The sequence below is a fragment of the Apostichopus japonicus genome, chromosome 18, assembly GCF_037975245.1.
Source record: "Apostichopus japonicus isolate 1M-3 chromosome 18, ASM3797524v1, whole genome shotgun sequence".
Lineage (NCBI taxonomy): Eukaryota > Metazoa > Echinodermata > Holothuroidea > Aspidochirotida > Stichopodidae > Apostichopus > Apostichopus japonicus.
In genome coordinates, this window is record NC_092578.1 from 17,456,899 (window position 1) to 17,484,821 (window position 27,923).

The 27,923-nt window shown below is 37.5% G+C and overlaps 2 protein-coding genes across 2 annotated transcripts in view; one reads left to right on the forward strand and one right to left on the reverse strand.

The window, feature by feature from the left end:
• Positions 1–27,923, reverse strand: part of LOC139958655 (uncharacterized) — a 234,684-nt gene that overhangs the window by 185,412 nt on the left and 21,349 nt on the right. The window lies entirely within an intron of this gene.
• LOC139958650 (microfibril-associated glycoprotein 4-like) lies at positions 49–26,604 on the forward strand. The gene is made up of 5 exons (XM_071955885.1): positions 49–1,615; positions 16,981–17,004; positions 22,247–22,392; positions 24,118–24,379; positions 25,764–26,604. Exons 1-5 carry the CDS (start codon positions 1,243–1,245, stop codon positions 26,024–26,026), a joined length of 1,068 nt encoding a protein of 355 aa, XP_071811986.1. The 5' UTR covers positions 49–1,242; the 3' UTR covers positions 26,027–26,604.

Genomic DNA, 27,923 nt, shown 5'->3' on the forward strand with positions numbered 1-27,923 from the left:
GGCTCTGGGAGGAAGCACCAAATACTTCTAGTAACCTTGTAGCTAAGCAATCTTTTTCCTTTTCTAATTTTAAGTCTTTTCCTTTAACTCCAATTTTCTCTTCTTTGGGGGGTTTTTGGTTCTATATCAATTGCAAAGTGTGCAATCCGACTATTACAATTCAGTTTATTTCTAGGAATTATTGTCTTCTGATTTAATGGAAGTTTTAGTTCGGTTTAACTGCCAATTGGGGATTGAAATCGTTTTGTATAGCCAAAGATGAAGTCATCTGTATTATAATAATTGAGGAATGTTGTACGTGACTTCTATTGGATAATAATTTGACGTCATAGTAGCGGCTCAGTTAGAAGTAATTTATTATTTTTCTTTTCGTAAATGAGTTTCGGTCTGTTGCGGATTCACAATAGATAGTGTGGTAGGCAAGTATATATTGTTAACAGAACGTCGGCTCTGGCTTATCGCGTTAGAAAGAGGGGTGTGTGCTTGTGTGTACACACTACATAAAGCAAGAAAACTTATATTCATTTGATTTGTTGTAAATATCATAGTCATACCAGGTTTGTTCACTACTTTGAATTGACACTCGGCGGGTTGTGAATGTCCAAGGTACTGTGTGAAAGATAACGCAAGCGGACTTTGCGGGGCGAAAGAAGAACGTCGTGGAAAGCAGTGACCGGTTTTGTAGCAGACAGCAATAGCTATATACAAACTGGGAGTTGGTGATTATCTCGCACTTGGAAAGAAAAGAGAATTCCCTGGACGCGGTTAGAAGAATTGTGGATGGGATAGGCAGAAAACCGACAATCTACTCAAATTTAAAAATAAACAAAAAGAACGAAACTGGACTCGCGATAAACGTCGGTGTATGATTTGCGTAGGTTTGGCCGGAAAAGCGTTCGGAATTCGTGAATATAAATATTGTTACAACTAAGGAGGTAATCCAGTTTATGTTTAGAACACCATCCTTTCTCCGACAGTAATTAGTATAGTAACTACATACTTATTTATCTTTGTCGTAAGGTCGTTTGACGAGGCTTGTATAAACTTAGACGTATAAAAAAAGGTCATTGGATGCCACGGTCGACTCGGATAGAAGTTTCTTCCATACTCAGTTGTGATGGCCAACCTATTTGAAAGACATTGACGATATTTTTTTTTCATTTTTTTCCGTCGTCTGCAGGAACTGTTGGATTTTCAAATTTTTCATCGATTTCAAGTTACCTGGAAAGTATAGCAGCAAAGATGGATGGTTTCATTATTCCCGCGACAATTCTTTTCATTGTTCAGATAATAATATGTCCTTGTGATTGCAAGGGTATCTTGAGACCCCACCCGTTAACTCAGACACCACCAAAGGGCATACCTGATCATGAGCAGGTGTCCAGCGGTTCTTTAGGACCACTCTCAGAACCCCGTTTGGACTCAAAATTGGTGCCGGGCTTGTCACTTCAGGAGGACCCAAGCAAGTGTGAGCCCAGTATTTACATAGCACCAGTGCTGAATATATCTACACAGGCTATAGAAAAGAAACTAGCTTCACTTAATCGCCAGGTTCAACTTCTTAGCGAACAAGTCCGTATATTAACCAGCAGGGAAGCTTCTTTACAAAATCAAGGTACGTTTCTTAATGTTTTATTCTTATAGTCTGTTCTGCTAAAGCCCATGGCCTCCTCGCTCCCCCCCCCCCCCTCCCCTCGGTTATAAAGTACTGCATCCGTCCCTGATATATTTCTCTGATTTCTTGTCAAATACGAAAAGTCTTAAATCTTTCTCCAACACTCATAAGTCCACCGTGAACTCTAATGAACTGGATGGATTTGCATGGAAGTACATGGATATCTGACTAGGGTATAGGCAATAATGGAAACGACAGTTTTGTGTAGTCTAATACCCCGTATGGCATTCCTAAAAGGGGAGCAAGTCAAGCCTCTTCGAGCCCCACACCCACCCCTTCATCACACACACATATATACACACTGGCTGTAACCATTACAAATGCACGTGCGATGTGCCTTCAGGCTCGTACTATATAAGCTACTGATATACAAATGACGAAATAACGTGGTGGGTAGTTTCTACCCCTCCATCACCTCAACTGTGTTGGCGACCCCCCTCCCACCCCGCCACCCCTTCACCCCTCCCCAAGGATCCGTCGTCACTATGAATTACTGTGATTACGCATTCTAAAGGCCTGTGCATGATGTAGCCAAGTTTCAATCAAATATTCCACTGGATTGATCATCGACGTCCCTAAAAAAATCCGTTAAATAAATTGGTCAGTTTCGCTGAGCCGGGAGCTATCTTACTCGGCGACAAAGAAAGGGAAATCAAGTGATTACGTAACCACAGTCGATATCGTTGCTATCGAGTGCTAATTGGTTTCATCACTTTATAACGTCACTATACAATTAACATACAGACTTCACTTAATATGCACTAATTAGCTGAATTATCTTTCATATTAAAAAGATGGCATTGTTATTCAATTCTTTACAAGATTACATATCCTGGCTTTTGTTTTATTATTATTAAAGTAGCTGTAATCACCGATTGCATTGTTTTGAAGTATTGAATCACATGTGAAGTACGTGGAAAGCATGATTACCCCAAGACGTAAGTCTTTCCACATATTGAAAACAAAACGTGACTAGTTGCGCGAAAATGAAGAGAGTCTGTAGCTAAATCATTTGAGTGTCCACAAAAAGGTTTGGAATACTCATCATATTCAACTGCAAATGTTACTTTAAGCGCGATCTAGGATATATCCTCTGATGTTCAGTCATGGTTTTGTTAAAGGGGGGTGATGGGGGTGGGGTGAAGACATGCAGTGGAACAGACAGTTGGTCATTCGTAAGACTTTGCATAAACTAACCGAAATCGTGTCCGGTTAAATTTATGTAAACACAATTAAAATCCGGCTTCTAGTGTCTTGAAGTTTTCACGTGATAACGAAACCTGTCAACGTTGCATATAAAGCTATACTGTAGGGTTAAATTAAACTATTCGAGTCTTCATTATTAATGACGAAATTTCGGCGCTGATCAATAACTAGATGAAACATTGGCGTCATGAAAACAACTATACGAGAGTTCGGCGTCTCATGAATAATCATGAGGCCAAAGTGCAAAATGCAAATTTTCCTTCAAATTTGTATTATGCTAGAGTAAAGATTTAATATTATCGACTATTAAAATCATGCAAAGCATCTAATCTTTAAACTATAGAATCGTGTTATTACCACCGTCATGAACACACGGGTCACAATCTTATTATTAGGGGAACATTAGATGAGAGTGCCGTCCAATTTTTCGTGCCCAGAATTTTCGAACTCCCTCCCCCCCCCTACCTCTCTCTCTCTCTCTCTTTTTCTCTCTCCACCTGCCTCTCTGTCTGTCTGTCTGTCTGTCTGCCTGTCTGTCTGTCTGTTTCTTTCTTTAGCGAATTTTGTTTAAAACAAAGTACGTTTGGATGGTTTTATTATCATCATTTTAATGTCTGTTTTACTAGGTTTGCGGTTAACATATCTGTTAAATTAATTTCGATACTCAAAATTCCATCTGAACACAACTAAATGGAAAAGAATCCAAGGATTGAGGAAAGCCACTGTTTTTTTTTCTCTTCTGTTTTAGTTTTTTTCAAATTATGTAACGGTAGAAAGTTGCGTATGTTATACAAAATGTATATTTTCGAAAAAGAATGTTGGTGATGGGGTGGGGAACACTAGATAATAGGGGATGTGCAAGATATATGTGTAAGACACATTTCATTGTAACTGTAATAGAAAGATTATGGATCCCCGGCATACCAGACGTTACCCTGCACCCATGCTCCCCCTCTCCCCTCTTGACTCCACCTACATTCTCCCTACTTCCCAGTCTCCCCCTTCCCAGTGTCCCCTCGACCCCTTTACCCCGCACCCAGTTTATCCCACCCTCTCTTTCTACACATGTGAACATGGTCTGTAGGCCAAGTTGACGTTTCAATTGATTACCGAGAAGGCCTGCGATTACTGAGCCAGACAGATAAGAAGGATGGATTTTTTTAAAGTTTTTTCGGTGAAGAAAATTGATCAATCTATAGATTGCAAAGAGAATCAATGACCATCTCAAACTCTTCGCGATTCTGTTTCATCACGTTTAGTAAATATGCTAGAAATATTGAAAATTTCTTAATCTATAAAAACTATTTATCAGGGACGGAAGCATTACGAAAAGTTTGCATATTAGCGCGGGGGGGGGGGGTATGACGTCACGTCCACTACACAATAGACAAACATAATCCGCCTGAAGCAATCCTTGTTTTACTATCTTACAATTGCGTCAATACCTCTTCCCGTTTAGGGATCATAGTTCTTCCTTAACTGGATTTTGCGCGGTCATTTCAGACATATTATGCGTAATAAAATATCTCTTATTGGATTTTAAGTTCATTTCCATTCACGTGGTAATGGTAAAGCCTTACGGCCAACCGCGATTTTTTTTTTTTTTTTTTTTTTTGGACGCAAAACTTCTGTCGTATCAGACAACCATATAAATGCCCTAGCACAGACTATAGCCAATTGTTGCAATGAAATGTTGTTTCATGGCTGCCATGGTCACAATGACCTAATTTCACACTTTCCAGTTCATCATAACGGATAATAAGGATTGACAGTTTTATTAGTTAATTCTTTTTAACAAGTCATTCTAAGATATTCCAATTAACATTTAATCTTTCATTTTGTCTGGCTATAGTCTCGTGAGAGAGAGAGAGAGATATATAGAAATATGCCCGCAAGGCTTTCTGGATAAATGTCACCTTCGGGTTACATGTTACATATAGAGCATGACGCCATAGGCTATGAGGGGTCAACAGAAGACTGCTGACCATGCCTGCCTGAAACAGGTGCATCCAACAGTGATTTTTAATGTCCAAACTTAAAAGGTGATATGTCCCCCCACCCCCCCACCCACTCAGTTAAATTGCGTCAGAAATGAGGATTAGTATATGTGCTTAACGATAATTGATTGGATGCGGCATTCTTTGCGTTTGAGTTAAAGCCGAACATATTTCAAGCGTAAAGTAAAAAGTTTGTGATTAAAAATGGATGTTAAAGCTTGTTGTTAGCTTTAAGTTGTCAAATTTGACTCAATAATATACACGACAGTTAATTGATTATTTAGATCAAATGACCATTTCAAATTCAAAGAAATTGAGTATAACTTGGCAAATAGTCATCTCCTGAGCCAAGGCCTAATTTATTGAACCAATCACACTCAAAACGATGGGACCTCATGCGCTGCAGAAGTGCGCGCATTGTTGACATCGTAACCAAGGTAACAATACATGGGGCACATTCGCAACAGGTCATGACGTGTGAGAGAGCTGGACCATGCATACATGCAAATCTAATGTGTTTGTTGAACTGTTTAGCGCGCAAATAAGAACGGTTTTCGTCAAAGAAGTTTGATGTATAATATTGGCGTATTATCCGACATGAAGCAAAACCATAATTTATTCCGTTTCGTGCAACAACAAACAATGTTCACTTCGTGCATATATTGGCTGAGCAAGACGTAGTAACTGGAGGTCGACATCGTCCCCATGTTTAGTCTTGGCCAAGTCGTTTGTATTGTAATACTCTTTTCTTCGCATGCAAACTGTACATGCCTCAGAGTCCGTTTCTGCCATACCATGAATGTGTTTGCCCACTGTATTTTACATGCCCGATACAATCAAAAGCGTTGCCGCGGGCGTTCTCTGGCCAGTACAGCAAAATGTTACGGGAAAACAGCTATGTGAAAAAGAAAAGGTATTCTAGGCTGTGCATAATATATAGGGTCTTAACAAGACTATATCCCTTGTTAGGCATTCTTATCCCATCTTTTATCCTACTTGACTCTCCCCACCGCCATATATTTTCCCGTCTCCATCGACGCAATTAATTCCAGCCTCAAGCTTAAATAAAACCATGAAACATTTGGCGAATAAATCAACCACAACATGTTCTTTATACACAGCTTTATACTACGCCGTTTATAGTACAGTCATTACGCGTTCTCAAGCAGTGCTGTTATACCACTAACATATCGAGTGCAATAAAAAATGTGTTTAGGTGGGATGGGGGGAGGGGGTGGGAGAGAAAATTAAACAAACAAATCGAACAAAGCTTAATAAAATGGATGCATGTTTTATGTACACATCGAGTACGATTCAGTGAACGAACACGGTGTCCGGATTGAAGCATTAATTAACTAGGACGAGACGTCGAGGTAATTTTGAGCAGTTAAGTGTATGAATCCGCGGATGGCATATCGATCTAAAAGTCGCGTCGAGGTTTTACGATTCTGTTACTTACAGGCTTTGTAATTTATTTTTTAATAATTTCCGGATTGACATGTTCATGATTTATCCAAGGACAAGGAACAATATATATATATATATATATATATATATATATATATATATATATATATATATATATATATATATATATGACGTTAATATACCTTTTTGTGGGGAATGTTTGCGGTAATTTAGGCTACATGACTGTTACATCGATTTACCGGACGACTGGATGACTGTTATCACTCGTTAGTAACGTAAACATTACCTACACTAGCAAGCAAGCATCCATGGCACCGTTCGTTTTTATTATGATCAATGTTGTTGTTATTGTTATTTTTTCGCCGTTATGGTTGTTTAGTCGTCGTCCTTTTTTTCATATCGTTGTTGATCTTGTTGTTGTTAAGTCAACATTGTCTGTCGTGAGCCTGTTCAATGATGAGTACGGTCTCATTTTGTTTACCTTTTCTATATACGCTGAGGAATACCGGTCATTATAGCTATAGCAATAGATCTTGAATCAATAAGATTTCTTATAAGCGGGCAATGAATCAAACTGCTTGATCAAGTAAGAATTAAGAAACACCTCCCTCCCTCCCTCCTTCACTCTCCTTCCACCCTCCTCAAACCCTATACCTACTCTGTAGCCAATATGAGAGTAGACGTCGCAAAAACATTTGAGGCGAAATTGCCTCATCTATATGAGAATAAAAGCTCTATGCTGTGTGTATAGGCACACTATTGCCCCTGCATGAACACGCTTGTGTCTCCTCCGCCCTCCCCTCCCTCACCCATCGTAAACATACAGGCTCGTTAGCATAGCCTAACCAAGGAGTTCCATAACAACTCCCTGGCCTAACCAGGGAGTTGCCATCTAAAAGCCATCTAAATGGCAACTCCCTGGTAAAAGTGTCACGCGATAATGAAATTAGAGGACAGACAGTCAGAAGGAATATTCAGGATGTTATTATGGAGATATTACTCTATTATGTTCGGATAAATTATGCTTTAAGGACCTTGGGCAAAAATCTAATTGTTTCGCGACAGTAATACATTTGCGTAATCATGGGTAATTAGCGGGAGACACTCAAACAATAACAATGTCTACATGATTATGGTTTTTGATGAAAAATGTCGGTGCCCCACCCCACTTGATAATTTCCTGGCTCCATATACAGCCAATCGATAAAAAAAAACATGTGTAGTAGTAGTACCGTCCCTTCCGGTGTATGCGTTGAATTCTGTATAACCTTTGGTCAAGTCGTTCTAAGTTATATTTAGACTTACTCAAGTATACTTCAATCCTGCAATAAGTTGTTAAGATGTGGAGTACGCACAATAGATAAGTAAGGGACGGAACATTAAGCATGAAAGATCAACATGTTGTCAGGTATAAACTGCGATGATTCATAACATGAGTAACGATGAAGTATTGTAATTGCTTTTGAAGAGGGGAAACAGCCACGGGCAGAAGATCAAAATTGAAAGGCTGAAATATCAAATTGAACAATAAATCCAGCAGCAGCCAGGTCAACCGTTCTACATGGGGACGTTAAATACGCGTCACAAAACAGGAGCCGTATTGTCAGATGGAGAGCCCATTAAAAGTTACGAATAATATGTTGTTTTTTTTTCCTATTGGACATAAGCCGGTTCGGTTATGAGATCTGTATAACATGTGCATATTCCAAAATCTAGTAGTAGTTTCCATACATTACGTTCATGCGTACATGTGCATTCCATACATACATATATAAATACATACATATTATAATCAACATATATACTGGAGTATAATATTGTCATAAACGGCAGCGCATACCATGGATCTCCCCGTTGTATGGTGATGCACTTTCATTTAGTTATTTGAACTGCTTATTTAAGTTCACGAAAAAAAGGGTCAAGTCAATGAAATGAAGGACAGTGCCCTCAAATAAAGTATTTTACCTCTTCTATGGGAGGGGTCTCAAAACGTCTGTTTAAAAATGTCAAGACTGCGGGACTGCTAGCATGTTTATTTACATACCAACGTGACTTCCCGCCAATCAAATGTCGTCCTTTGACAATGTCATTGACGCCTCGGGCATCCATGGCAACCATTATTTGATCAGGGTTCACTGAAAGTCAAGAGTATGTTAAATATTAAGTAAAATGAGAAAAAAAAAATAATAAATGCCTAAATACGTCAGACATCTCAAATGACAATGACTTAGAAAATTAAAACCTCTGTGGGGTGTTGGTTGTATTAACAACGTGACCGTGACGTATCTCGCCACCCAAAGACAGCCAACGTACAAACATTTTAAGAAGCGTGTTTGTATATGTATGTATGTGCGTGTGGGTGTATGTGTATGTGTGTGATAAATTGTCATATTACCATAGAGGATATAATACTCTAAACAAAATACTTCTCTTTGCAAAACAAGAAACGAGATCATTAACAAGATTTATAAAGGAGGCGTAATATAAAGCCAGGTATCATTGTATTGCTCTTTGTGATAGAGATTAGCTGTATAGAAAATTTGCTAAACGGAATAAAATTGTATTGAGCTGTTTGAGGTTGGAAGTGGGGGTGGGGATGCGGGGGAGGTTGTTCTTGACAAAGATATCTGTAATATAAACCAATAGTGATGATTAAGGTTTTGTATCCTCTAATCATAAATTACTTTCTTAGCAGATAGATGCACTCGCCTTGATTAAGACTTTGCTTAAGGAAATCGGGCGGATAGTATTATTATACAGGGTGGGTTCTCTTTCCACTAACAGTACTCTACCCACTCCTCTTATTTTAGCTCCATTTTCCTTTCTTTTTTAAATTGCTTTCATGAGGAAGCTGTACTTCGCACAGCTCGAGCAGGCTTGTCCCTCAGGCTTGTAGGCTTGTCCCTCAGGCTTGTAGGCTTGTCCATCAGGCTTGTAGGTTTGTCCCATCAGGCTTGTAGGCTTGTCCCTCAGGTTTGTAGGCTTGTCCCTCAGGCTTGTAGGCTTGTCCCTCGGGCTTATATATAGGCTTGTCCCTCAGGCTTGTGGGCTTGTCCCTCAGGCTTGCAGGCTTGTAGGCTTGTCCCTCAGGCTTGTAGGCTTGTCCCTCGTGCTTAAAGGCTTGTCCCTCAGGCTTTTGGACTTGTCCCTCAGGCTTGCAGGCTTGTAGGCTTGTCCCTCAGGCTTGTAGGCTTGTCCCTCGGGCTTATATATAGGCTTGTCCCTCAGGCTTGTGGGCATGTCCCTCGGGCTTGCAGGCTTGTCCCTCAGGCTTGTAAGCTTGACCCTCAGGCTTGTAGGCTTGTCCCTCAGGCTTGTAGGCTTGTCGCTCAGGCTTGTAGGCTTTTCAATCTGTTACTGGGTTATGATATAGCTCACTGTAAGGTAAGGCTAGATACATCCCTTAAGTTTACACTTTTTTCCATGGGAGGGAAGATTGTTATGATGGGTGATGATGGGAGAGGACGGTTAGGGAAGGAGGAAGGGAAAGTGAGAGACGTGGAAGGGAAGTGAATAGAAGCAGGGACGGGGGTGGGACGGAAAGGAAAAGGACATAGATGCATACTGGGACAAGGGGAAAAGAGGGGTATGGAGAAAGGGTACAGTATGAAAAAAAAATCTTTTTTAAAAGTTTGCAGGGAAGAAAAGGAATAAACCAGTCAGGCCTGGTTAAATGACTCACACCAATACACGGGAAGTGTAATATGGTGAAATAATTTAAGTACTGAACGCGCCTTCCTATAGCAGCTTCCAGTTAACACTGTCTTGTCAAGAGGTCGATGATCTCAACTGATTAGTTTGCAAGAAACAATCTCTTTGAAGACAGCTGCATGTTTTTAGTGTTCATTCAAACCAAATTCTCTGTTTATACAAAAACTGTAGATGAATTTGTTTTAGTTCTTAAAAAAGCAGAATATAAGTCCGTCGTTCGGTCAAGGACATTAGAAATGAAAACGGTTGATAAATTTCTCTTCCAATTAGTCTCAAAAATCGAAAAATATTTCCTTTTTTGTTTGTACTTTGATAAACTTAAATATTGGTAAAAAATAATTAATTTCTTCGATCGATAACGTTACACAACATCTTCGGGGAAGATGACTATCAGCGAAATATGAATGAAGTTTTATTATCAGAAATTATTAGTGTACATATATACAGATGATTGATGGGTGGACAGTTTTTGGCAAAATGTAGACCTTAATTGTATCCCTTTCGCTGTTTTATAGTATGAAAATTCATTCTTCACATTTTTAACCTGAGAATCCATGACCCTAATAACTGTTGCCGTGATGACTTTAAATACGGGAGTGTTGCCGCCAACCAGGTGACTCCACTACCACTGTACATTGGTTGTCATTCCTCTGACGCCCCCCCCCCCCTCCTCCTCCCTCACTACAACCAATTTCAAACCGTGTATCGTGATTCCTGATAATTTTATACGGTACTACTCCGCCCAGGAAGTATCTAAGTCCCCCTGTCCTACCCCCCCCCCCACACACACACACGGAAGCAAAACTTAAAGGGCCGCACAACACTAATACAATCATAAACAGATTCCACTGCAGAAAATCGAAACCATAGCATCATGTTGTCGTTTATGTGTCGACATTTCAAATTAGTGTATTTAATATCCAACCGAATTTAGCTACAATATATATATATATATATATATGTAGCTATAGTTTTCAAATACTTGTCAATAATAATTAGGATACCTAGTCGGAAGATACACAAATTAGATACGAAAAGAAAACGAGGACCTTTGAAGCATAGGTCAGTTTTAAGGTGACGTCATTTGTTTAATGATTATTCCATACTCTTTGCAATTCTCGTTAACGGTTTTTCTTTTTAATCTTTAGGATTTTAAGAGTTTTTAAACCATGTAACATCTGGCATAGATGGCAATAACCTCTCTCTCTCTCTCACACTCTGTGTGTGTGTACCTGTTTCACGATTCCGATTGCATATGCGTAAAGGAAAGGGCATGAAGTATGACGAACATTTTAAAACACAAGGATAGGCTTGTTTTCTACATTCGCTCACTGTTACGAGGTTCAATTGACCTGTCCTTATCAATGTAACAAGTAACGCATTTCTGTAACGACTCTGTTACAAACATTACGGAGTTATAAAAGGGCCATATCTTACGTTATGGAACAACCTTAATAAAACGACTAGTATGATAAACACAAAAGAAGTCCGTATATACAAACACACATACAGAGTGTAAATACTAGACATTTTAGTTCTACAATGACACGCATGGCTTGATATTTGTTTTCGGGTAATGTACTTAGAAATGACTCACAAGAGGATAACAAAATGTAAAATCATTGCTTCAGCTATCCCCCAATTTCAGCTGTGCGCAATATGTGCGTATACGCGCAATGAAGAGCTCTGCCCTTTGCAAATTAATAGACCAATACCGTAAAATCATGTTTGCTGTCCATTTTTGTACTAACAGGGTCAAAGGTCTTTGGCGTTGTTACGCCTCACAGCGTGCCCTATTAAGGGTAATTCCAACCCACGGTTGTTATGACAAAATATCCTCTAATCTGTCCATATAGGCTATCTTTTGGGATTTGACGAGGATTCGAAAAAACGGGTTCGTGAAATCATTTCACAGTTTATCCGTAAAATCGATTAACATATGTCAAATCACCCAGGAGGCTACTTCTGCCAAACCCAATTCTTTAAAAAAAAAAAAAGAGAAGGAGAGATAGAGAGAGGTGGAGATGGAGAAATGGTATCAAAAAGGTAACTGGAAATGGGCCTGGAGGGGAAGTAAAGGTCTAGACCCATTGTCCGTTCCTGTAGCGATTGATATCTGTGTTTGTCATTACATAATTCATAAAATCAACATTTGTTGACATATGGTTCAATTCATAGCTTAACACTGGCTGAACCGAAATGAATAGGTTTACCTGTTGGTTTTTATATGTTGTCCTTCATCTTTCTTTTGCTTCTTCCTTTAAGAACGTGACAGGGCAATCATTGATGGGACTATTATTATTTTTGTAAGCTGACATCATCATTCACTAAATCTGTCATTTATTCGTTCAATTATAATGTTACATATATACATAGGCGTATATAGGAGGCGTAGGAACCAAATATTTTTTTGTGAAAATTCGGGCAATATGCTGAGAATTCTTCGGGCACCTACTGAAAGAAAAATAAATTACAATGTGTTTTTCAATGGTTAAACTGCTATTATTATGATATATTATCATGATTATTGTAATGACTTCTCCCCAAATTACAACCAATATGGAAAGGTTATAACACAGCAAATGATCGTATGTAATTGCATGCCTATATGATATGTACAATAACATGTTGAATGCGCGCGTAGCGCGAAAATTTGGTTATATTTTTCACGCAAGTTGTTTACAGCCCCCAAATCAAATTGGGCTCCTACGCCTCTGCATGTGCGTGACACAAAATGCATTAAGAACTTACTTTAAAAGCAAATATATATCTTAAACAAATTTTGATTAATATTAAAGATATAGTATTATTCTAACATCCCATGACAAAAGCGGTATATTAGTTTGACTGCAGGCAAGTTTGATTTTAATGTTGAATCAATATATTATTTCTTTGAAGGGAGGGGAGCAGGAGGGACGGGAGTGGTGGGGAGGGGATGGAAAGGGTGGTGATGGGTTATTCAGAGTTTATTTTAACATGTTATCATTACTTATTTGAAATAGAATGTCTGTGCGTCGAAATTTTAGACACGAATTGAATTAGTATAACTACGCGTTAATCCACGTTCATTTGGAGAAGAACTTCAAGAAATTATCTTTGTTTTATCAATTTACTAGTACAAAAATGTTTCTTCAAATTATCATTACCTGGCACCCGATACACACAGAGATCAGAGTAAGTACTGTACATCTTTATGTTTTGTATACCAAAGTAAAAACTGGATCGTGCTAGAAATCGGTAGCATGTGCTATTAGGATTAAAGATGTGCAGTAGTTACTGTATTCTCTGTGTATCGGGTGTTTGAGATGAGAATCAAGACTGATAATAATATATAAAATAAAACATAACAAAGGAAGATTACATAAAAGATACAACCGTTATAATATAAAAGTACACTATGAATATTTAAAACATACACAATAACACAGTTTTGTTACATCATTTTGTCATAAATTCATGAAGCCGACCCTTGCCTATTTCTAGGGTCCGTAAAATACCTATATATAGGCGTTACTATAACCCTTAAAACTGAGTTGTGGACCTTGTGTGTTGTTTATTATACAGTGTCATTTACTGTGGTGACTCGCGATTATAGTCAAATTTACATATTGTAAATCATCCTATAACCTTTAACCTTTTGGAATTAAACAATTTACGCGTAGGGATTAAAATATCTTTACTTTGAACAAACATGATATAATTGTATCAAAGCATCATTCTGCATTGTCCTGTAATTCATTTATAATAACCTCTAAATTTCTCTTTCAAAGTATATTATAGGAAAACGCTCTTTACTTAAATCTCAGATTCATTTTTTTTATATTTATACCCCTTTGTAATTATTCACTGTCCCATTGATTTAAAACTTGGAAACCATGGGGGTGAAAACCGCTAATACCAGAAAAAGGAAACACGCAAGGGGCAGATAGTTCAATGGGGCAGTGAAGACATTCTGAATTAGGGGGAAATATTTCTAAAGTGTCATCATAAGAAAATTGTGATTCTAAAACAGGTTCAATTTAGACTTTTTCGCATTACATAATAATGAATTCATTTCGATAATACAGGTATATATAGCGTGAACTCTAACATTTATTATCGGTCGTGCGAGGGTGCTGTTGCCACAAATTCCCCCAAATGCGACTGCTTGAGTATAGGCGTACCTAGGTGTGCAACTCGTGGTTAGATAGAGGGGCTTCCAGTTCTCCCGATGCCAAGACGCTCGGTGGAAGAGCAAGATTAGGTCCAAAATTTGGGTGACTTCGAATTGAATGGCGTAATGTGTGTCTGGACAGACTCTGGGCCTTCCAGTATAGAAGTGAATGTGTCTGCCCGGCCAGTCATCATCAAGTCTTGGCACGACCATTTAATGAGCAATTACCACGTGGGTAATGAGCTTCGCTTTTTTCGTTCTGCCACAAGTTACCATATTTATTGATCTGAGACAATCGATTCACACATAGATTACAGTAACTACAGTAAATCTGAAAACTTTTTACCACAGTTAATACTTGATTGTGCTGACAAATATGATAATTTGGTAGCATGTGCTATATTAGGTTTGCAGTAAGAATTGAGGATATGTGTATAATCCCAACAAATGAATCAAACTGGATTTGTTGGGATTACACATATCCTCAGTTCTTACTGTAATCCTATATAAGCACGTGCTACCGATTTATAGCACGACCCAGTTTTTACTTTGGGTACAAGACGTAAAGATGTACAGTTGTCTGTGTGTATCGGGTGTGCCTGGCGATCAAGCACACAAAACACGACCTTATTACACGTGTGTAGTCTTTTGCGATAAGAAAAAAAACTGACTCTATGTATTCCAAGGGATAATTTCACCCAATCTGTGTTAAAGTTGTTGAACTTTTTAGCCCACATTTTGATAAGGTTGAATACTGGCATTACAGTAAACACTTTAATTCACAGGGCAGGGGGGGGGGGGTAGGGAGAGTCATTATTTTTGGCAGTGTCTGGGATGGTCACTCATTCAAATCAATAGATAAAAAGAAAAAATGAAAATATCAATTTCATGTAATTAAGAGTGTATATATATGACACATTCTGCATCTAGTTGGTAAGAATATTTATATTGATGGGTTTGATTTGATGTACACTGGCGCCATTATGCAGATAAAATATAAAGAAATGGATAGTCTTACCACACATTTTAAGTGGCACTTATTACAAACAACACCTACAGAATGTTTTAATAAAGTCAAAACATGAATAAATAACAAATGACTGTATAGTCATGCATAAAGTCATGCATATAGTCATGCATATAGTCATGTATATTCTACTTTTTATTATTATTGTTATTATTATTAATATCATTTTATGAAGATTTTAAGACTATCGTTTAATCCTAGTAACCTAACTACGGCATCATGGGTAATCATATGACTTATAATATAGCCTTAACTATAGAGTTAATTATCTTGAAACAGCTGGTTGAGTTGTCATTACTGTAGAACTGCTTTGAAAATTAATTTGATTATAAGAGCGCCCTGCAGGCTGATGACTCATTGGGATTTATCTTTCTTTTCTGCATTTGAGGAGTGAATTCAATTTCTTAGCAAGAGTGAAATATAGGTCCGTAGAGAGCCCAAAAAAAAATTTCTCTTTTCAGAGGCAATTTTGAGTGCAGCCACTGTCTTTGGTAAGAGTGATATTTAGTCCTCAAGAGAGACAGGCAGAGAGAAACGGGGGGCGGGGGTGGAGAGAGGTGGAGATCGTGATTATTGTCGACACTCTAAAGAATGAACGTTCACATCACTATTTGAAAGTTGAAAAGAAGAGTTGATTCACCCAGTTGGGACAATGTTTTCTATACTGCACTGTCATGTCCCGCTTCAGAGCACTCGTAGTGTCAGTACGAGCAGTATGAATATCATGTTTCTATCAGATCAAGGCTAGGAACTGTTTGTTCTGTCAATACCAGTGCTTTGAGAGCATGATATTGGAGGACAGTTTAGAGAGGTTTTAGCATTAGGAAACTGTCCCAACTGGCTGGTTGGCTCACCCAGTTGGGACGGTTTTTTCTATACTGTACTGCCATGTCCCGCTTCAGTGCACTCGTATTGTCAGTACGAGCAGTATGAATATCATGTTTCAATCAGATCAAGGGTTAATAGGAACTGTTTATACTGCCAATACCAGTGCTTTGAAGCATGATATTGGAGTACAGTTTAGAGAGGTATTAGCATTAGGAAATTGTCCCAACTGGCTGGTTGGCTAGTAATGCTAATGAATATTCATGATTTGTAGTCCATTGTCACAGCATGACGTAAAAACGGCTGTGAGGAAAAGACTAATCAACACGGCTCTGCACACGGTTATCACTCAGTATACATTTCAAAATCATGACATTTTAAAACTAATGACATTTACTTCCTAGCATAGGACTTATACCTAATCCTGGATAAATTATCAACTTCCTCAAATTCCCGCGGGGGCCGGAGATTTAAACTATGTTTCTTATGTAAGCCGTTCATTGTGTTAGATATCCATATAATGTGATTGCCATAAATAAATATTGCTGACAGGCCATCTATCGTTACAAATCAATAGGATCTTTTTTTAAGTCAAAGTATTTATATAAAGGGAAAAGTCGATTGAGGAAACTATTTATCACATGAAGTAAACAAAAATATACTTCTTTATACAGTTCATATACAGTGTTATATTATATAGCATATGTTAGGACGATGAACTTATTTTCAACCGAATATTATTTTAGGATTCATATGTTGCTGTAAATGTCCGACAACAGGACCGGTTCCATTGACGGGTACCCTCGCCCTTCCCGTACTCTTACCCACACCCACAATATCAAGTGACAATATCGGTTAACCGACGATTATAGTGTCAAAAAATTACGTTCCACTCGTTCCTTTTTACAAGACAATATTTTCTAAACCTGTTTTCTTTTTCATTTCTCTCTTATTCCAGGTTCTGTTTCTCTGTCGATACAAGGTAATGTACTTTCCTTAGTTTTCTCGCTTATTTTTCTCTTTCTCTATCTATCTATCTTTTAACCTTAAGACTCAGCGCTGTATATATATATATATATATATATATATATATATATATATATATATATATATATATATATATATATATATATATATATATATATATATATATATATATATATATATATATATATATATATAGAGTAGGTTGGCGTCTATCTTGGCGCAGAGTGCTCTATGTCCATTGGACAGAGCGGAATATATGTTGATACTAGATGAGACTAGTGGAACACTAGTAGTTGTAACTCGGAGTTTCACGCTTTGTAGCGATCTTCAGACAACTCAGAGTTGTCTGAGTTGTCTGAAGATCGCTACAAAGCGTGAAACTCCGAGTTACAACTACTAGTGTTCCACTAGTCTCATCTAGTATCAACATATATATATATATATATATATATATATATATATATATATATATATATATATATACACACACACATATATATATATATATATATATATATAGATAGATATATATAACATATATATATATATATATGAATATATATATATATATGTCGAATCTCTCCCACAGTTTTAATTCAAAGCATCATAATATGTAATTCTTCTATTTTTTTTTTTTACGGTTACAGCGTCTTTTTACTTTATTTTCTTATGAGTCAAGCTGTTGGTATGCCATCTATTGAAAGGAGAAAATCGCTAGATTTAATCGAGACTTTGTAAGTGATAGTCGAAACTGATTCGATGTTAAATCACGCGAACAAAAAAAGGGGGATGCAGGGGAGAGAAAGATAGACAGGGAAAGAATGAAACGATTCTTTGCTGCTAAGAGTTGGTCCATTTAATTATAGACTCGAATCCACTAACCACCTACCTTATTGTTTGATTTAATACCATAATGTTTCTGTAATATACCTGGGGTCAAGAAAAGACGAACGTACAAAAGAAGTGAAATTACTCGATAAATGTCCTATTTATTCGGTACAATTCATAGCAAATCCGTATAACACCCCCTGTCAAATTATATAGTGGGCAGATTTGTATGGTGGCACTTAATGTCTCCATGGTAACAAGGTGTTTAAATACAGGCTATTAAATCGGGCGCGTAAAATTATAGTTCAACTCAAATGATGTATTTTATAAAGATCTGTCCAATGTGGCGGCTAGTTTCATGACGCCTGAGGTTTTTTCTTAATATTCTCTTTGGTTTTTCCTTCCCCGTTTTTCGCCTCTCTTCATTGTGTTTTCCTTTTGATTCTGTCTTTGTCCAAATATTGATAAGAAATATGAGTTTGTTTCGTAAGCAGGGGACAGGGTACTTGAGACATTTGCAGTGTATCTGTTGTGTTATATATCACCACTTTGTATTTTATGTATAGGGCTGTCAAATAAACTCATCTCTATTGAGCCATGCAGATGGCATCGGTACATCAAAAAGTGTTCAAAAGTTTCAAAAGCAAATTTGGGTGTCATAACTGGCACAACCAGTGAAGGGGTGGAGGTTGCGGATGGGGGAGGGGGAGTATGGGGGAGGGGTTGTGCGATGAAGGGGCACATGGACGGAACGGTATATAATTACCGCTGAAGTCGTATATATTAGTATTTGCATGTATTTTATCCATATGTCATCATTGTGTTAGTTATTATAGCCTAACCAGTTATTGTTGCTAGGTTACGGCAGATCTTCAATATCATGGCGACCCATATACCGGTAAAATAACGGTCACATTGTCGTCACTGGTTTAAATTAGCGAATATAAACTCTCATTATTCCCGTACTTTACTAGTTTCTTTCTCCTTAATTCCTTGTAGGCTTCTTTAACTTGGTGCTTAAATTTCCTCAAGTGGTGCATTCTGTATATTTCATAAAGAGGGGTCAAAACGAAACGTTGCATATTACAATGTGTCATATTTTATTACATGAATCGAATGTATATGATTATGACATATTTTGCCAGTTTGTTATTATTGAATATCACTTTCATATGACTTTTTGATTGCCTATACTTCAAAATGAGAAGTTTCATTGATAGAACACGACAAATGGGGGCAGAATCAAACATTGTCCTGATGGGTGCTATGTCATATATGACGTCATAGCTTGACGTTCGTTTATGTTATAGGGACCTTCAAATGTTACTAATGCGTAACCATAGTTAACCCAAGTTAACAGGGATATCAAGAATAGCAGGATTTTATTTCCTTTAAAAGGCGATCGGGAGACGGTATATACCGAAATAAGTACCGTACCCGAAATCGCGGTGTGTGAAGAAAACCGGTAAAAATTCAAAAAAAGCCTGAGCACGAAGTGTGCTACGTATTTTCTACTGTATACCATGTTTTGAGAAAAAGAAATTATACGTTTGCTACGAACATTAGGTTCGGGAAGAAGGGGGCCCGGCCCCTTCAGTACCATCCCTTTGAACCGCTCCTCAAATTATGTTGCATGTCGCCCCCTGATTCACATCCTTGAGTTTCTTGTGTTCATGCCTGCGCTCTTCATAGAAATAAAGGGCAAAATGTTTTGGACTTACACTAACTACAAATATTGTTTCCTCCATCAAGAATATTAATTTTCATCGATTTACATATACCCGACTATACAAAACAATGTCCAAATGACGAAAGGCATATGATATCTAGGAATCTTAGAGCAAAAAAAAAAAAAAAAATTATACACCTGCAATTTCATAGAACGCTCATTTTATTTCAAGAAAAGTAATTGAACACAAATGAATAAAGAAAATTCAACCTGGTCTAAAGGAACCATGCTAAAGCAACATCTCTTTTTTTTTCATCCCCGTTTCCCTAACTGTCCCTTTCTTGATCCAAACTTCCTCCTGTTCAAATTCGTGTTCGCGTTGTGTTCACGATGGTACATCAATTTTGCATGCAAGGGCATCCCTCAAGCCTCACACTTTAATGAACAAGTCTAGACATGCCAATTAAGTTTAAAGGGAAACAAGGGTCAACTTGATATAAATCCCATGAAGAAGAAAAAGTCACTCTCATAGAAAATTGAAAGAGGTATCGAAATATTTAAAAAAAAAAAAAAATTGGATGGCATTAGGTCGACTTTTGGACGATTAGCTTAGTTTATGATAGACGACTGCACAGTCGTTTGAAACGTAACAGGTTACGTGCGATGTTATAGTGTGCTGTTAATGTTCCGGTATCATTACCTATAATACATCATCACCGCTGGATCAAGCACAGTGTGGTGTGTGTGTGTCCGTAAATTTGTATTTCTCTATGCCTTTTATGTGGGACAGGATGTCTGCATTTATGTTTTCAACATCTCCACTCTTGATTGGCGCTCTCTTTGACACAGTTTCCTTAATACACATGGTATATACATAGTATGGTAACTTATAGCAACGCCCGATGATCAGCTGTTTAATCGCTCCTGAAGTATATTTCTGCCCCCATTTCCTTTGATGGGTTTATGTTTTTCACATTCTGCGTGATTTTTCATTGTTTTGTTAACGTCTATACCTTGGCTCGAGAGGATATAAAATTGCGACTAAACGGGATTTTTTTTTAATATAAATGTTTTACCATAACAACTGGATTAAACTTTGTGTGACATTGTGTTTACCTTGCTTTACGCCACAAATCACCTAACTCAGGTTTTACCAAAACAAGAAAAAAAAACGACAACAACAAAAGCTTGACTGTCAGCAAGGGCGGCGGAACCGGGGGGGGGGGGCACAGGGGGCACGTGCCCCCACTTTTCCTCAGGTTAAAAATGTGCCCTTTTTCTACATAAAAATTGAGGTGTCTCAAGTAAGCAGCCAGGCAACCAGAATGAACATTCGGGAAGGGCCGTTTCCGGCCATCTGAGGGGTTTGTAAAAACCACAAATTTTCTTGTACGCTCCGCGCCAACTGATGGTGGCGCTCCGCTCAGATAGTCGTGCGTACAACTTTGCAAATCCTGGCTACGCCCCTGACATTTATGAATTTCTGTGGGTCAAACTCAAAGCTATTTCGAATGGAAAAAAAATTGTTAAGATATTAACAAGAATAAACTCTAATTCGGAAGATTCCTACTTTAGCAACTAGCATGATTTCACCTCATTTTGTCTCAAAAGAAAACTTGTTCCTTGTTTCCCATTTTGCACATTGGATATTGCAGTGCTAGTATGCATATTTAACTTGAAGGGGGGAGGGGGCGTTGATGGAGTGATGTGTATACGCAAATGAGAGTTATAAAGGGTACTAAATATAAGGCTGCATCAGTCCAATCGAATTTCTGCAAAGTGCCCTTTGATGTCGGTGCCCCCCCCCCCCGCCCCCCAGATTAAAAGTGCTTCCGCCGCCCTTGACTGTTAGGTCTCTTTTCAAGAAAGTATCGTTCTATCAGCCTCTTAATTCTGTTCCGAGTTAGAGATTATCTTAGCTGTTTCATACACTGTCATATTAAGCCACTCTTGCCTCCGACACACACACATACAGGCGCACAAGTGTGTTTTACATTCAGACCGAGGACCCTATTGTCTTTTTCCATTGTTCAAATCCACGTACCCTAACCTTAACAATACCCCATAACAATAGAATTCTTTTGAGGACGTGGTGATTCTTTACAAATCACATCCGAGGACCTGGAATTCATTTGTTCAAGTCCTCGGTCAGAATACAGCACAAGTGCGCCTGAACAGGCACATACACACAAACTTGTTTTCTATTATACTAGCTACAACCGATGACATTTCCCTTTTATTATAACCCTTTGTCTGGACAACCGATGACCATTGTTCTCTATTGTTCGACAACTGGTGACAGGAATTTCTTTGGTCCCATGTCACCAGTTGTGAGGCCTAGACATGTACACACACCCAGACACACACATTGTCACATGAGCATACACATACATATATACATACTTTACAAATCAAATTCTGCATCCCATAACGTCTTCGGTGCGGAGGGGAATGGGGAGGAGATATGTGACCCCTATCCCATGGCTATGCTACCGTGTATAAATGTAAAAAAAAATCCCTAAGAAGCAATGGCAATTAGTGAACCCGTTTGATATTGCGATGGTCCTCATCTCAATAATTCATAAATAAAATACCTTATTTACAAAATGTTGACAAAGTACAAAAAAATGTACAAAGCTTCCTAATAAACCTTTTTTCTCATTATCTTTTTTTTTTTTTTTTCAAATATATTGCTCATTATTTATACGATTCGATATCCCCCTCTTTTTTTGTCCTACAGAGTTACATAGTCTACCACCACGTGATTGTAAAGATATACTAGATGCTGGTCACACCCGAAGTGGTTCTTATGTCATCCAACCAGAGGTTGTAGGGAGACCTATCAAGGTATATTGCGACATGGAAACAGAAGGCGGAGGATGGACGGTACGTGTGGAAATTGCGTTGAGTTATTTTTTCCTTACCTTTTTTCATAAAGATGCCACTAGTTTCGACACTAATGCCATTGGTTGGCTATGCCGGGTGTACTTGATGAACTCTGTGACCTCTAAGATCTTCCCATCCCTCGAGAATTAACTGCTGTTCTGTTTGGTATTGTCCCCCCCCCCCCCCCCCATGCTTGAAATGGCGGCCTGCAACAGAGAAAACCTACAGCGTAATAGTGTGTGCTTGGCGTACGGTACGCCTACAGAAACATTGCAAATCCTTCCAGTGCCTATACAAACAAACATTGACTTCGCCACGGTGGAGGGGAGGGGGGAGTGGAGGGAGAATGATAGGGCGATTTAGGTATCGATGGGTGTAATGCAGTTAGGTTATGTATGAACGACACTCCATCCTTCATTTAGTCTTCCTTTGGTTCCTGACGTTTCTATTACACTACGCTGCATATAACGGATGACTTTTAAGCACAAAATTAATTTCGATCTGATGTTGATCGTTAAAGAAAGAAATAAAATCCACTTCTATCGGTGCAGTTTGAAATTCTATACCATATTTATTGTCTGAGAAATAACCCTTTTACACAGCTGAGGGATTCAACAGTTAAAGTGACTGGAAATTACAGTTTAATACACAGACAATAAGGTCAGGTCCTTAGATACAACACACACCCTAAACAGGAAAACATAACACATTTATGGTCTGAAATGACATGTTTATTATGTGCTTCAAATTTGCCAAAGAAAAATACCGTTGAATGTCATCTAAGGATACGCTGTTGTTTATATAAAGTTAAAAAGAACATGTGCTGGTTGAGTTGTTAGAAATTAAGTAACAATGAAAGAGAAGTAACACCGAGAAGCCGACATCATCTTTAATTTAGCCTTAAAGGAACATTCCATAGATTTATAGGTGAATTTCTTGAAAATCGGAATATTCATAGATACATTCAACAACACTCAATTTTTTGTTTGTCTTGGTCAATGACATTATATCAAGATAAAATGTCTGTCATCTTTTAAAACGTAGATGAACAGGAAGTTATGTCAGAAAATAAGTTCATTTCATTTCTATTAATAATCGATTAATTTCCTCCTCAATTTCCTTACCTCTCTATATGACCAGTCTGCTATGGCTTGTTATTGCTATCTCTGCAGGGTACTTTACTATTCATAATCTGCTTTGCACGCAAGCGAATATAAGTATACAACAAGAAGATAATAATATAGTCATCATTAAATGATTACTTTGACACACAAGAAGATCAGCAGTTGAGTTATTTTTGGTTTCATTCCATCATCATCGACTGACGTCATACTCATTCACATGACGTCATTCATATGACGTCATTCTACTTCTAATAAAAGTCACCCAAGATAGAGTCTGGGCACCAAACACCTTGATCCACTCTCAACCCCATGACGTCAATCTCAGTCATATGACGTCACTTTTTTAAATTCTCCGGTCTTGCTATTATCCTTAAGAATGATAACCTATCAATTTATGGATTTCAAGACATTTTGAAGATTTTCTTATTAATAAGAAAAGGAATTACATTACAGAAATTATATAGGCTATTATGACTATTCCAATAATGTGCTAGTGAAATGATGGTAGCTTCAGATACGTTTGTTGAACCGATTCTTGAAAACATTCGAATCACTCTCTTTTTTATTTTATTTTCTTTTTTTTTTCGTTCTCTTCCATTAGGTCTTTCAGAGACGGTTGAACGGTTCAGCAAATTTCAGGCGGTCTTGGCCGTTGTATAGGCGTGGTTTCGGTGACGTCACAACTGAATATTGGCTAGGTCTTGAGAACCTTCATCGAATCACGTCTATTGATGAATATGAGTTACGAATCGAACTACAAGATTTTGATGACATCAAAATGACGTCATCATACACGTGGATGAGAGTCGATGACGTCACGTCAAACTTCAAGCTAAATTTAGGGCCTTACTCGGGAGTAGCAGGTAAGGAAACATGAACGGACCGCAGTCAAATGGGGGGGGGGAGGTATACACTCCCCCCCGTGGGAGCAGGAAGTCGCTGTAGTTAGGTCATCTTTTTTTTTAATTAACCTTGGCCACCTTGGACATTTGAAATATTGTATATGATGGCTTTTAACTTTGTTGGCATGCACATTGTTAAGCTTTTAAGCTTTATGGAAGACTTCCTCCACTTTGTACTTTTGTGGCAAACAAATAAATAAATAAATAATAAGAGACAGTATTCATCGTATATAGACACGTTAAACAAGAAGATACCAAAAATGTGAAACAAACTTCATTGAAAATAACAGATTGAATAACAGTTTGTTTCTTCATTGCTCTATTAAGGGGTCGTTACCTACACTATAGCTAACACGCAGATGGGGAATTCCGAGGCCGTTAATATAAAATAGTTAACTGGTTTACGACCCAGCTGTCGTCTCTAGATCAAAGACTACTACTACGATCTCAAATTAATTTCGTACTTTTACTTTTCCACTGCTGAGACTATTAGTGAACTAGAGCAAAGAGAAGAAGAGTTAAAGTGTGGCAACTTCTCAAATTAATCAGATAAATCTTGTTAATAATTTGGGGAGGTGACACTGAAACTTTTAATGTACTTCCCATCAGCACTTAACTGATTTTATTGTTAGTTGATTTATGAACTTAAAAAAATATAAAGCACGCGACACTCTTTGTAAGAAAAAAAACTTGAAGACGAAACTGTTACTTTTCGCTTATAAACTGAGTAAATATGTAGGCATATATAAATAAATAAATAAATAAATAAATAAATAAATAAATAAATAAATAAATAAATAAATAAATAAATAAATAAATAAATAAATAAATAAATAAATAAATAAATAAATAAATATATACATATATATATATATATATATATATATATATATATATATATATATATATATAAATATATATAATTGAAATCGTAGTGTGTTGGAAAATCCAGAACAGTGAAAAAACTTCCAGCCTCCCACCGGGATTCGAACCCAGGCCTCCCGCCTTATATGCGGACATCCTAACCACTAGGCTATGGACGCTGACTATATATGTCCAGAGGTTCGAAACCGGTAAGGAAGGTCGTAATTCCACTGTAGGCATATATATATATATATATATATATATATATATATATATATATATATATATAGGCTATATATATATATATATATATATAGGCTATATATATATATATATACATAAACCTCCCTTTACATGGATGAATGTTCAAAGATGTCTTCCATGACGTCACATCTCTGTAATGCGCCATTTAGGGCTCCTTGCTGAAAAACGTCACTTGATATTTTACACAAAAAACTATTTTTCTTTGTTTTTGTAACAGGTGACTCTCTCTCTGTTCACGACGGTCAACAGTTTTCAACATACGATCGAGATAACGACGCCCTGAAAGATGAAAACTGTTCAGTTCTTCACGGTGGAGGAGGCTGGTGGTTCGGTAAATGTCTAGAAACCAATCCGAACGGCTTATACCTCGGTGGCGTTAATCGTCTGACGTCACAAGGGATCGTATGGAACGCCTGGAAAGGACCAAATTACTCGTTGAAAAGAATCGAAATGAAGCTACGACCGAGTGTAGGTGACTGAGGGCAGTATACTGATATAAATGTTATGAAAAGGATAACGAATCATGGAGTTGTTATACTCTAGCGACATCCAGAGGGACGTTATATTATATCGTTTGTGATTATTCTATATATGCTAACTGTTCCTGTTTACGATTGAACGCTTCGTTAATTTTTCATACTCTTGTACTAACTAACTGAACAGATGTAAATGCTAAAAGGCTAGATGAGGGAAAAAGCGAGTCCTAAATCTTGGTGGAAAATATAAAAAGGGTATGACTTCCGTCATGCCTTTGTACTGAATTTATGTGAATGTATCACAAACGTTTGAACCTCTAAAGAATTATTATTAATTTGTGAGGATAGGATGAAGGCATGGAGAGATACAGAGTTGATGTTGTGCGGACGATTTAGTCATAGATATTTCTTGTACTATAATTAGGTATCCTTTAACCTAAATTGAGACCCCCCACAAGGGTCTATAATTCCTTGTGACGCTAAAACATTGTCATCGTAAATGAAAATAATTTCTATATATTTCAGACAAGACGGCAAAGGGTGATGACGTAATAATTTTTGTTTATTGTGTGTGTTTCTATTTCATATTCATCGACTGTTTGCAACAACGATTGCACACCGTTTGATGTTTGATATACTTTTAAAGAAACGTTGTCCATGATGGCACGAAAACAAAAGGACTCAACTCATAATTATATATATAATAGAATTGAATGAATCTCATATTATTTATCTGTTTTCGGAAAATTATAAGTCTCACGCGCCACATTTGAATGCTACAGTACGAGTCTCACACGTTCAATTTTCATGGCGTGTCAGAAGTACAGTTATAATGAAATCTCACTCCTCCTAATAAAGTTGTAATTAGAAGTAACCAAACTTCTCCATCCGACTTCTGTGACGGTACTCATCGATTCTCATCAGTTATGAAACTATCTTGTCGGTCGCACAGAGAATTTAATATCAGTATTTATCATATGACGATATATAAATACCATTTGATTTTCGTGAGAAAAAAAAGACTTACTTCAAATTAAAAAATGTCAGCCCAAAAAATATTGCATTTTTACCAGATCTTAGTATGAACCGATGTGTTTAAGATAACTGAAATCACATCAAATGAAAGAAGATTTTGTCTTTATGTCAAATTAAAGTTTAAGTACTGATAAGCCAAACGAGAGACTGCATTTAAAACTCGCAAAAGTTAAATTATTCATATTCCACCATCTCACTCACTGACGTCACATGTTATGCATATTTATAAGTTATTTTCACCAAGGACACAAAGGCTTACTTACATATTCCTGTTATATTTTATGAAATTTGTGAGAGCTTTGCTTATTATTTATACATACCCGTAGATTTATTTGCGCATGCGCATATTATGAAATTTTGAAAAACGCAGGTGGTGAATGCCAAGTGAAGAGTAAGAAGGAAGCGATCCAAGGTTGACAATTTTGAAGGCAAAAAAAAAAGGTTACCTTGAAAAAAATATCACTGAAGCCGTTTCTATTGATTTATTTTCTCTTCATATTTCCGTTTTATTTTACATTTGTAGATATGAATTCAAAGACTTCGTTACAACCGTGGGTTTTAATAAATGTTCTTATCACTGTACGGAGTATGCATGCATGCATGTCTCTCTCTCTCTCCTTATTCTACCTATATTTTCTTCTTTTTTTAAGAGGACAAAATCACTAACAATGCACAAAAGAAAGATGTCAAACTACAAAGCGATGAAATCGGTGGACACAGGGCGAATGTACCCCACCACCCTTCCCCGCCCACTATTGTGATAGATCAATATCAGGCATGGTCCAGTACAGACTGTGCAGAAGAATTTGTCCCGAAAAGCTTTGAGATAACTTGTAGTTTGCCCCCTCAAATCAAAGTCGAAAGTA

Coding starts and splice junctions, on each gene's coding strand:
- LOC139958650 (XM_071955885.1), top strand. CDS start 1,243: ATGGATGGTTTCATTATTCCCGCGACAATTCTTTTCATTGTTCAGATA. Junction 17,005..22,246: donor TGTTTCTCTGTCGATACAAG/GTAATGTACTTT, acceptor TTTGTCCTACAG/AGTTACATAGTCTACCACCA. Junction 24,380..25,763: donor GCCTTACTCGGGAGTAGCAG/GTAAGGAAACAT, acceptor TTTTTGTAACAG/GTGACTCTCTCTCTGTTCAC.